This window comes from Geotrypetes seraphini, chromosome 3 (assembly GCF_902459505.1).
Source record: "Geotrypetes seraphini chromosome 3, aGeoSer1.1, whole genome shotgun sequence".
Taxonomy (NCBI): domain Eukaryota; kingdom Metazoa; phylum Chordata; class Amphibia; order Gymnophiona; family Dermophiidae; genus Geotrypetes; species Geotrypetes seraphini.
In genome coordinates, this window is record NC_047086.1 from 99,990,142 (window position 1) to 100,002,976 (window position 12,835).

Genomic DNA, 12,835 nt, shown 5'->3' on the forward strand with positions numbered 1-12,835 from the left:
CGTAGTCTGAATATCGGGCCCCTAATGTTCAGATTATCTATCAGGTTTGTCTTACAAAGTTTAATATTCAGAGAAATTAGAGTATTTGATCTTTCATTAGATTATAAAAATTTTACTTTACTTACTGTTATAGAAAGTGTTTCATTCTTGTGGTCAAAGTTTATTTTTCCAGAATAAGCTCGTTGAGCTAATAAACTATCAAAGTAGACCTTGCAGCGTACAGTAAGGTACCTTAGAAGAATTAAATACATGGATATTAGATGAAAAATAATAATGGATTAATTTATTTAAAAAATTCTTTAGATACCATATTCCGGAAATTATCATTTGAAATGGTTTACTTACAAACTAGAGTTATAAATTAATCTTTTATGAAACATTAATCACAGGAAACAGTGTTATGTCAGTAAAGTTACATCAGAGGCAGTTTTAAAAACTTGCTATTTAATCTGATAATTCTTCAAAGGAGGAGGTATTTTCCATAAACAGACTGATCAGATACACAAGTGAAGTGATGTAATTTGATGACATCAAGACAAAATAGTTGTCCTAGAGCTCAGCTCTAAGTATAAGGTGCCTGACTCAATCTTGTTTGATAATGGGAAAAAAAGAAGTCTTAAATATAATATATAGTAGAAAATTATTTAATAGCATTAGCAGGTAAGCTGTCCACGATGAGTACTACATTAATAAAAACATCACCTTGGAAGCTCAGATTTTTCTTCATGCATTAGAAAAGGTCAAAATACGACCAAATGACTACCAGCCAAGTTAGTTAAATGTTGAAGTGAAAGTTTATTAAAGACAAATGATTTAAAAAAAAAATGAAACCATAACAAAATAAAGAAAATCTCATTTTATTTTAATCTGGTTTTACTTGGCATAAATATTACCAAGTTAGATGTAAAGTACTGATAAGGCATGCCAAAAGAGAATTTGAAGAGAGACTTAGGTCCTGATTCTCAAAACAACGTTCCAATTGTAGGCTGTGGTAGACGTCATAAAGCCATCTAACGGACCAATTGGGACACACGTTTTTATAAAAAATTGATGTAGGCATCTGACTCTCGCCAATGTATGCCTAAGGCTGGGGTGTCAAACTCAATCACACTAAGGGGCAGAAATTCAAAACACAGGCTAAGTCGCGGGCCAGACCCTGCCCAATCTCCGCCCCCATAATAGTACTAATTATAACACAATTCATATATACACTTCTCTCTCCGAATCCGCAGTTTCAGTATCCGCGTATTCGGTTATTTGTGATTTTTTTATTTTTTTAAAAGCTAATTCCGGACCTTCCCTGCCTCCCTCATGGCAACCCAGACCTTACCTGGTGGTCTAGTGGGCTTCCGGGGCAGGAGCGATCTTCCTATGCTCCTGCTCCATGCAGATCACTCATAGAAAATGGCTGCCGAGAGTTCCCGTCATAGTCTCGGGAAGTCAAACGGAAAAAACTAAATGATGGCCTCCTAGCCACAAAAGCAACAAAACTCAACAACCAAATCTCCAATCTACTGATTTTGACCCCAGACTACAAAACATTCAGAAAAGAAATAAAGACCCTATTTTTCAAGAAATTCCTACAAATGACTTAATACTGCTAGCTCCTTCTCACTCCCGATACCACTTCCCAATACCTTCCCAATTCCCCAAAGCAACCTCATCCACTCTTTATCTCCTCTAGAAATTACCAGATATCTTCTTCTTGTAATACATTTTTTGTAATTCTTTTGTAATCCGCCTTGAACCACAAGGCAATGGCGGAATAGAAATCTTTAATGTAATGTAATGATTAGGCATTGTTTAAAATTCAACAATGAAAAAACTAAATTTCTTATGATTAAGAAATAATATGGATTTTCCATCTGGATCAGGTCCTATGACAGGAGTCCTTGCAATGTAAAAGCTTCAATGGCTTGCCCATGAAGTAGAATCTTAGCTGTATACCATAGCCTGCTGAGCCAATCAGGGTCAACCAGAACTACTCTGCCAGAATGTTGAGTAATCCTCCAGAGTCTGTGTAGTACCATGGTAATGTAATGTAATTTATGGCAAGCAGAATTACTGGACTGGAATGACAAGCAATCTTCCAGGCACTTAGTCCATGGGAGAGTGGCAGTCAGGGCTGGAATTGCACATGATGGCCACGAAGTCCATCAGTGAAAAGCCCTACTTCTTAAGGAGGTAGCTTCTGTTGAGAGATTATACTCACCCAGGCCCAAGGTCCTGCTGAGATAATCCACCTGGATGTTCAACATTCTCACAATATGTGCCATAGGCAGCGATGTGAGATATTTCTCCAACCAACGGAAGAAAAGACAAGTCTCTAACACTAGCACAGTACTCCCTGTCACTCCTTATCCGTTGATGTAGGAGACTGCTGTCTCACTGTCCAGAACCACCTTTACCGGCATCCCCTGAAGATGTGGAAGAAATGCCAGAAATGCCCAGCTTGCAGCCTCAGATGACTGATGGACCAAGATGCTTCTCTGGAGGTCCTCTTGCCCTGGACCTTCTGGAGACAATGTGCCAAAAAGATGACATCTATTATCACTATCCATTTCTGAAGCCACCACTTCATACTGGATTTTGCCTGACAGTTTCAGGGAATGCAAAAGTTGTAATCCTGATATGTAGGTGACTATTGATCCAGAAGAGATTGTTGTAGGGGCCTAATATGGGCCTCTTCTCATAGAAATATACCCAAAGCTATCATCATTGATTCCAAAACTTGCATGTAGTCTAATATCTGTGAATTCCTTTGCTGTAGTAATGCTTGAATTTGAGAATGTAGCTTGCCCCTTCTGGTTTCTAGGAGAAAGACCTACCCCACGTGTGTATCAAGCAGGTCTCCTAAGTATTCCAGAGTCTAAAGGGAAAACTCCTTTTGGAGAGGTTGATTATCCAACTACAGACTGCAGCAATTTTACTACATTGAAAGTAACTTGACCATTTTAAGGAGTGTAAGCCCTGATCAACCAATTGTTCAGATATGGATGAACTTTTATTACCTTGCATCAAATTTTAATATAATTTTATTTATTTATTTTATTATTTATATACCAGTTGCCCAGGAGCAGATGGTTTGGTGTGGAGTATCCTTGAAGGATACTGTTGAATCAGAACATTTAGGGAGTCCCAATAAAGAGGTTTCAAAAATGGTGAAAGAAAGCCAAGAGTGCTTAAGAGGGAAGCAGAGTAAAGATGTCAAGTTATCACTGTCATCTTCTCAGCAGCCTGTAGATAAAAGGAAAAACAATAATTTGAAGTGTCTGTATACAAATACTAGAAGCCTAAAAAAATAAAATAAAAGAGTTAGTGTATATAGCACTGAATGATGAGGTAGATATAATAGGTATCTCAGAGATCTGGTGGAAGGAGGATAATCAATGGAACACTGTATTACCTGGGTACAAATTATATTGCAAGAACAGAATAGATCAAATTGGAGTGGGGGTTGCGCTATATGTTAAAGAAGGAATTGAAACAAATAAAATAAACATTCTGCATGACATAGATAGCAGTGTGGAATCCATATGGATAGAAAATCCATGTTTGAAGGGAAGGAATATAAAGGTAGGGTTATACTACCATCCCCCAGGATAGAATGAGCAGACATGAAGAAATGTTTTCAGAGATTAGGGAAGCTGGCAAATTGGGCAACAATATATTAATGGGTGATTTCAACTACCCTATATTATATTAGAGGACGGATAAGTTATACTACCGTCCCACTTGGCAATGTTAAAGATACACCCATGCCTAAAGGACGTTGATATTTTCTCCTTTGAACGTAATTGGAATTTGGAGGCTATGTTAAATCCTAATATGGTGACACCAATAGAGACTGCTGTGGAGAGTGATGTGTGAGGCCCTGGCCCATGTGGTCAGTGTTCGGTATGTGAGGTTTTGGAAGAAACTACTGTTTATTGTCCCCCTCAAATATATGAACTACTTGGGAAAACTTCATGTTTAACTGAGGGGGTTGTGCATTTGATCTGGTGCCCCTGTTTACTGATATACATGAGGTAAACCTCCCAAGTGCTAAGAAAAAGGATTTTAGAGCACTGTTCTCGTTTGAACATATGAAGAACAGAAGAGCCATTATCCATGCACTGCCTGCAATTCCAACATACTGATACTGGAGAAGGTGAGGGAATCACCCCGTCATGGTGATTGGCAACATCAACAGAGGATGGAGCCAGAGCAAACTAAATGTTTGGTTTCACATTTTCTATGCTTGGCTTCTATTGTGTTGCTTTATGTACCTGCATTCTTGGAGACTTTATGAAGAACAGTTTAGAAAATTTTCTGACTGGGAGATTTTTGGCCCATGAAGCCTATCTGAGGACTTTTTTTCTCCCATTTCTTTAATCTCCGAGAAAGCTGTGTAGGAGCTTAGAGCAGGTTTTGAAGCAAATGCATAGTGTTTGTCTGATCTCTTGTACTGAATGTGGATAAGATAATGAAATATTTGATTTCAACTACCCCAACATTGACTGGTTAAATGTTACATCAGGGAGTGCTAGGGAGGTAAAATTCATAATGTCATAAATGACTGCTTCTTGGAGCAACTGGTCCAGTACCGACAAGAAGGGAAGCTATTTTAGCTTTGTTCCTTAGTGGAATGCAAGGCACAGTACAGGAGTTAACTGTATCAAATTTGAGCTGATACCTGGAGTGACGCCACAAAAGAAATTCATTGTAGAGGCATTTAATTTTTGAAAAGGCAACTAGGAAAAAATAAGGAAAATGGTTAAAAAGAAGCTAAAAAGATCAGTTGCAAAGGTTAGGGACTGTAAATCAGGTGTGGATGTTATTTAAAAATATCATTGTGGAAACCAAGACCACATGTATTCCATGTATTAACAAAGGTGGAAACGAGAGTCTGAATTAATTCTTTGCTTTGGTCTTTATGGAAGAAGATGTAAAAGATCTACCCAAACTGGAAATGGGTTTCAAGGGTGATGAAGCAGAGGAACTGAAAGAAATCTCAGTGAATCTGGAAGACATACTACGTCAAATCAAGAAGTTAAAAAGTGATAAATCACCTGGACTAGATAGTATATATATCCCAGGGTACTAAAAAAACTGAAACATGAAATTGCTGATCTGCCGTTAGTGGTCTGTTATCTGTCGCTAAAATCGTCTCTAGTACCTGAAGATTGGAGGGTAGCCAATGTTATACCAATTTTTAAAAAGGGGTCTAGGGGAGATCCGTGAAAATACAGACCGGTAAGCCTGACTTCAGTGCCAGGCAAAATGGCGAAAACAATTATAAAAAATAAAACTGTGGAACATGTAGACCAGGAGTGTCAAATCTTGGTCCTCGAGGGCCGCAATCCAGTTGGGTTTTCAGGATTTGCCCAATGAATATGCATGAGATCTATTAGCATACAATGAAAGAAGTGCATTGAGGAAATCCTGAAAACCCAACTGGATTGTGTCCCTCGAGGACCAACATTTGACACCCCTGATGTAGACAAACATGATTTAATGGGAGATCTTGCCTCACCAATCTGCTTGACTTCTTTGAATGTGTGAATAAACATATGGATAAAGGTGAGTTGGTTGATGTAGTGTATCTAGATTTTCAGAAAGCTTTTGACAAAGTTCATCATGAGAGGCTCCTGAGAAAATTAAAGAATTATGGAATAGGTAGCAAAGTTCAGTTGTGGATTAGGAATTGGTTATCATTTTGCCTGTCCATATGGCTCACTAGTTTACAATTTCTTAGAGCACTCCTGGAGCCTCTTTAACAACTGGTGTTATACTGTCCACCTTCCATTCCTGAATCTATTTTCAATAATTGATACCCTGTTACTAGTAATCTGTAGTCTATTTCACGTTTTGATTTTTCAGAGCTTTTGGGTGAAAACCACCTGGTCCTGGTGATTTGTTATTCTTTAGTTTGTCAATTGTGCAGTGGAGTGAGTGGGTGGGGGTTAAGGACATGACCCTCTGTGACCTCCACACTTTCTCTCTCTCTTCACTTTGTAGTGGCTACTGTATTTTTCGCTTTTTTTCCACCCAAAAGTGCCTCATCGCCCCCCCGTACAATTGCAACCCCCCCTCGCCGCAGCTGCACATGTTTTTAAAACAAACCTTCCGCCACTGTCTTCACCTCCGTACCTTTTTCAAACCTGGTGGTCCAGCATATATCCCTCCCTCCACGACTCTGCATTATTTTCCGGCAGCAGGTGCACGAGTCAGGAGCGCGGCGGTCAGGCCCAAGCTTTACACGCTCCTACTTGGGTCCGTGCCGCTTTATGAATGGCTGGCGGCAGTTCTCACAGGACTCATGAGAACTGCTGGCAGCCATTCAAAAAGCGGCGTGGGGCCAGGAAGGAATGCGGAAAGCTCGCACCTGACCTCCAGCTCCTGACTTGCGCTCCTGCTGCCGGAAAATAATGCAGAGCCGTGGAGGGAGGGAAGAATTAAAAAAGGTATGAGGTTTTTTTTTTTTAAAGGTACAAGGGGGGGTATGATAAAAAAGTACAAAGGGGGGCAAATGATTACAAAGGAAAAAGGGGGGCTATGATTAAAAAGATACAAAGGGGAAATATGGTTAAAAAGATACAAAGGGGGTATGATTAAAAAGGTACAAGGGGGGCTAAGATTAAAGGTACGGGAATGATTAAAAAAGGTACTGGGGGTATGTGGGATGATGATTTAAGGTACTGGGGGGTTACATGGGGGGTATGGGGCCTGCCTGCCTGTCACCAGACCACTAGGCCTGCCTGCTCTGTGCCCTGTCCCTGCGCACTGTCCAGGCCTCCCACTAGACCACCAGAGGGGGGACAGGGTACAGAGCCTGACAGGGAGGGGGTGACAGGGTGCAGAGTCTGGCAAGGAGTGTGGAGTTGGGTGCAGAGCCTGGCAGGGAGAATTTGGTTCAGAATATTTTTTTCTTGTTTTCCTCCTCTAAATATAGGGTGTGTCTTATGGTCAAGTGTGTCTTATGGAGAGAAAAATATGGTAATTGTAAACCATTTAAGAGTGTCTTGGATAGATCAAAAGTCAATACATCATGGAAAAATGAACTAAACTAAGATAAAGTCAACAGGGAATGGGGATACCTGGGCCAAACTGGATAAAAAAAAATTATAGCTACAGGGTAAAGCAAAAAAAGTAACTCTTAAGATTTTTGCCATTTTCTCAGCAACCACTCTGAATTTCAACGAGAAATTTTATGTACTTATTTAGTCATCATACGTACATATTAATACTAAACAATATTTAATTATCTTAAGCAATTTTGGTGTTACAGACATTTTAGCATTACTACCCAGTGATTTTTGCATATTAAAATTGTTGAAGTTAAAACATAGGGGTCCTTTTACTAAAGCACTAGTTTGTCTTAGTGCGCGCTAAATGCTAATGCGTCCATAGGATATAATGAACATGTTAGCACACATTAGCATTTAGCGTGTGCTAATTTTTAGCACACACTAAGATGCACTAGCGCGCCTTAGTAAAAGGACCCCATAGTAAAATAACATCATTAAAACAATACATTTATGTGTTCAAATTTTACAGTCACTATGAATACTAAAAATGTCCAACCCCACCTTTAACATAGGCCTTCAGTTACTTTGGGAAATTCTTAACAGCCTTGTCGATCAGTCCTTGTGGCAAGCTGTACCTGGTACCATGTTCCCCCACTACTGCCCCCACACCCAAATAATAGCTTTTATAGTGCAAACATATTTGAATGTGCAAAAAATTGTTGGATGGTCATGCTAAATAGTCTGTAATGTCACTGTGTTTACAGATTATGTGCTAAGTGAAATGAGATTAATATAGATTGGTAACAACAAATAAAGTTGTAAACTTTTAAGCTGAAATTCTACATTGTTGCTGAGAAAATAGCAAAAGACTAACAGGCAAAATTTTTGACACACCCTGTATGCGTTACTTACATTTTTCATGTTCTCACATGTATATATACTAAGGGTGAAAGCATCCCATTTGTAGGAAATGCATTATTAGGGCATTTTCATTGTCCTTTAGTTCCATTATCAGTGGATATGATTAGACTACACATTTTGTTTTGCAGAAAAATATAGTGATAAACAAATGGGATTCCCCTTCCAAAGGAGCTGGATGATCCCCTCAAGTAATTGATTTAATATTTATATACCACTTAGAGTCTAAGTGGTTTACATTCAGGTACTCAAGTATTTTTCCCTATCTGGCTCACACTCTGTCTAATGTACCTGTGGCAATGGGGGATTAAGTGACTTGAACAAATCTCCAAAACCCTTGAAAGAATATGTACAACCCTTCCTATGTAAGGTTTTGCTTCTAATACCTTTGGCTCACAATTCGTTGAAAGGATATATATTTAAAGTTTTATAGATTAATGGAAATTTATAAAGGAAGAGGAAAAAGCCTCACTCACGCCTGCTGCTAGCAGATTAGCATACAAACAAGCTTTCAAACAGAGATCCCTCATTGGCATTAAAAAACCTCCTCCTCCATCCATTCCTCCAAATTCTTTTAAATTATGAGCCAAATTTCTGGTGTTCAGGCTCAAAGCTTTCTACTCATGTGTTGAGGGTGTGTTCAATCGTGTGCCATGAGATTCATAAAATTTATAACATCCATAACCCAAAAACTCTATCACTTATCTTGCAGTACTACTGCTTCATGTTCTTCAACTTAACACAGCCGCTAAAGGCAAATCTGCTCAGCCGTAGCTGACGGTGGCCAGCCAGCATTTCGCTGAAGCTGCGTCAGGGCATTCAAGGCTGTGCTATTAAAAAAAATGCAGAAATGTGTATACAAAATATTAACTAAAAATAAAAAATTTTCAACTCCTTAAAACCTTAGGAAAGAGTGTTATTACTTACTTTGGCACCTTCACTTTGTGCAATGGATGGAGGCGAGGAGGTTTTTTAATGCCAATGAGGGATCTCTGTTTGAAAGCCAGTTTGTATGCTAATCTGCTAGCAGCAGGTGTGAGTCTGAGGCTTTCTCCTCTTCCTTTATAAATCTCAATTAATCTATGAAATTTTAAATATATATCCTTTCAACGAATTGTGAGCCAAAGGTATTAGAAGCAAAATCTTACATAGGAAGGGTTGTACATATTCTTTCAAGGGTTTTGGAGATTTGATTATATTGATCCCTTGAGTTTGTGGATTTGTAGTTTTCCACTGAATTAAGTGACTAGCCCAGGGTCACAAGGAGCAGCATGGGATTTGAACCCACAACCTCAGGGTGTTGAGGCTGTAGCTCTGACCACTGCGCCACACACTCTCATTAGTGTATTTAAATTTGTAAGGAATATAGTTTCAGTTTTTAAATGTATTGTTCTCTGGCCTTAACAAAGAAACTTTAGTTATCTAAAAACGTAAAGCATATGTAGCATTATCATATGATACAATAATGTTCGGTATGTCAATGAGAACAAAAAGTCAAATTTCATCAAGCAATAATAAACTTTTATTGATCATGACAGGAGTCGCCATACAACATATTACCAGTAATTGGAAAAATTACAGTAGACTTAATTATACCTTCTGGTGGAATTCATTGTGCCACATTTATAAAATGGAAAGAACAATTGCCATACAAAGAGGGAATTATAATAATTTTAAAAAGATTGGGGGCCATTGACAAATTATTGCAATGATTAGACACCATTATCCACTGAAAGTACACTTATACATAGGGGGGCAGGTATAAAGTTATATTAAAGGTTTGATCAATAGATAAGAATATAATATTTATATGATATTTTTGATTAAAATATTTGTGGGAAGGATGGGTGGGGAGGGTATAAATTTATGTTTTTAAGATGATGTTAGAAGAAATACAGGTGATGTTTACAAGGTTTAAATGATGTAATATTGTGTTCTTGATGGAAAAATTAATAAAGAATTTGGAAAAAAATAAAATTAAATAGGAAAAAAAATTAAAACGTAAAGCATATTAAAATATGGCTTAAATGGGGCGTGGCTTAACGCGAACACAAGATGGACGTGTGATCGCGACGCTCCTCTCGGGGCAACTGACATTAAAAAAAATTATATTATTATTATTGATTTCAATGAAAAAACAATGGTATTGAAGCTGAAACTCTGATAAATTAATACTAACATCCTCCTGACGAAACTGGGACAAGGACTGAGAAAAAAAAACCAAAGTAATATCGCCGGTTTTCTTTCCCTCAGCGCTGAAACAGCAAAGCTAAACGGAACTAGAGGGAAGAGAGCTGGCAGATTAAATTTTACCCTCTTCCGAAACTGTGAAAAGACCTGTGAGAATGAAGTCAAAGATAAAGATTGCCGGTTTTTTCAACGCTGAAACGGCAAGGCATCGAGGGTGAGTGACTGACAGAGCTGATAAAATTAATGTGGAAGAGATTTGTGCTGCCGTAACTGAACGAAACCTAAAGAAAAAAAAAAACAACTGTTAGATTGCATGTTGCCCTCCTCCGCCGAGGCTGAGAGCGGGCTTGTGAGAGGAAAAACAGGGGAAAAGATTACCGACATTTTTTTCTTCAGCGCTGGAACGGCGAGGCACTAGAGATAGATAGCTGACAGTTGCTTTAAGAGTACTGTTAAGAAAATACTTGTGCCTGTTTAAAGATCGCGGTGGTCTGGTATTAAGTTACCCGATGACATAGAGTAAAGAAGAAGAGTATCCCCTTTTTGACTTATATCAGTGGAAAATTGATAACTATCAGTCTCAAAAAAATGGCGGTTTGAGATAACCTTTCTTGCCGGTATTTAAGTGAAAACAGATCCTGAGAGAAGAGTGTGTTTTTTCAACACAAGATTGGGACAGATAACTTGGAAAAAAAACTGCAGAGAAATTTTCTACTGCTAAAGACAGAACGAAATCCTGAGAGAGAAAGGTTTAAAAACCTAAGAAACAAAACCTAAGAAAAGAGAAATAAAAAATTTTGATATTTCCTCATTGTTCTTTCTTCTAAACTGATATAACAATATATCAAAGACAAAATTACTGGAAATAGTGACTTAAAGAGATCTTTGTTTCACCTAACATCTGTGAAGTAAATAACTCCAAGGAAAAAAATAAAAATAAAATAACAACATGGCAACTATCAGACAAAATAAAAATGAAGCCGGTATGTTAGCAAAAAGACAGAAGCAGGATCAAGTTACACCAAGTAAGATCCCACTTCCTACTGAAGAACCTGATATATTGAGTAAAGCAGAAGTTATGGAAGAATTGAGACAAATTAAACAAATGCTTAAGGAAACTGTGATCAATATGTCTGAAATGAAAGAAGAAATACTAAACATCCACAGACAAATGGAAGTAAATAATAAAAGAACAACTGTATTAGAAAATAAAATGGAGGTTATAGAAGGTGAAACAAACAGATGCAAAAATGAGTCTGGAATTGAATAAATTGAAAGATCAACTGGAAGACTACGAAAATCGAGGAAGAAGGAAAAATATTAAACTTTTTGGAATACAAGAAAACTTAGAAGGAAAAAATGCTATACAGTTTCTAGAAAACTTAATTCCAAAAATACTACAACTGGACTTAAAACAACCAATAGAAATAGAAAGGGCGCATAGGATCCCAGTAAAAAATGTAGAAAATCAAGGAAAGCCAAGACCACTAATATTCAAAATGCTTAGATATCAACAAACATTAGAAATATTGAATGCTGCCAAGAAAGACAAATATCTAAACTACAAAGGATCCAGAATATGGTTTTTGCCGGATTTTGCAAAAAACACAGCAAATAAAAGAAAGAGACTATTAGACATGAGACCTCAACTAAAAGAAAAGGGATACAAATACGGATTATATTATCCGGCTAAAATGAGAGTATCATCTGGAGATAAATCTTTGTATTTTGAAGATCCAGAAAAACTAAAAGCCTTTCTTTCAAAATCAGAACCTATGACATTTTAACATAAAACATCAAGATTGGTTTTGATGACATTGTAAAAAATTATAAAAATATGAGACATTGAAATACTGAAGAAAGGAAAACATAAACTAAGGAAAGACAATAAAAATATAAAGAGAAAAATATAAGATATAGGAAAAATATCAATACCATATTAAATATATGTTTAAGATATAAATATATGATGTAAATTATAATACTAGAAAAATATAAATTAAAAATTAATGAAAGAATAAAGATACATTAATGAAATGTTAAGAACAAAAAATGATTAAAGATAGTAAAGATTAATATAGATAGATAGAAGGGGTTATTGATTGAAAATTGGTTGCCTAGAGGGGAGGGGAATGTTCGGGTTGCTATTCCAATGTGTGTCCTTAAGCAGTCATCATATTGGGTGGGAAAGGGAGGGAAAAATATGGGATTTATTAGAATGATTAAAGAAAAGATTAATAAGGGAATGGATACTTCAGGGGCAAATATGTGTGTCATAGAGAATATTTTTTGGATTTTAAATATGAAAGAAGAGAAGAAAAAGATTATAATGATAAGTATTAGAATATATAATGTCTTTTAAGATATATTCTATTAATGTCAATGGCCTGAATCATGTAATCAAAAGGAAAAAAGTATTAGCATTTTTAAAAAAGCAAAATGCGGATATATACTGTCTGCAGGAGACCCATCTTAATATAAAGGAATCACAGAAATTAACGGGTGGGTGGGTAAAAGAATGTTTTTTTGCTCCAGCAGAGGGTAAAAAAGCAGGGGTAGCAATTCTTATAAATAAAAAATGTATGGCCAAGATTAAGGTAATAAATTCAGATCCACATGGAAGATGGATACATACTGATATAAGTATGGGAAATAATGCCCTGACGATGTTTAATATATATGCCCCTAATTCGAATCAATCAGAATTTTTTAAAAAA

At 37.0% G+C, this 12,835-nt stretch overlaps 1 protein-coding gene across 1 annotated transcript in view; it reads right to left on the reverse strand.

Annotated features, from left to right (window-relative positions):
• SMC6 (structural maintenance of chromosomes 6) overlaps positions 1-12,835 on the reverse strand; it is a 295,141-nt gene that overhangs the window by 24,148 nt on the left and 258,158 nt on the right. Inside the window, 1 exon segment of the mRNA XM_033937259.1 lies at positions 126-231. Within this exon segment, the coding sequence (XP_033793150.1) occupies positions 126-231 (106 nt within the window).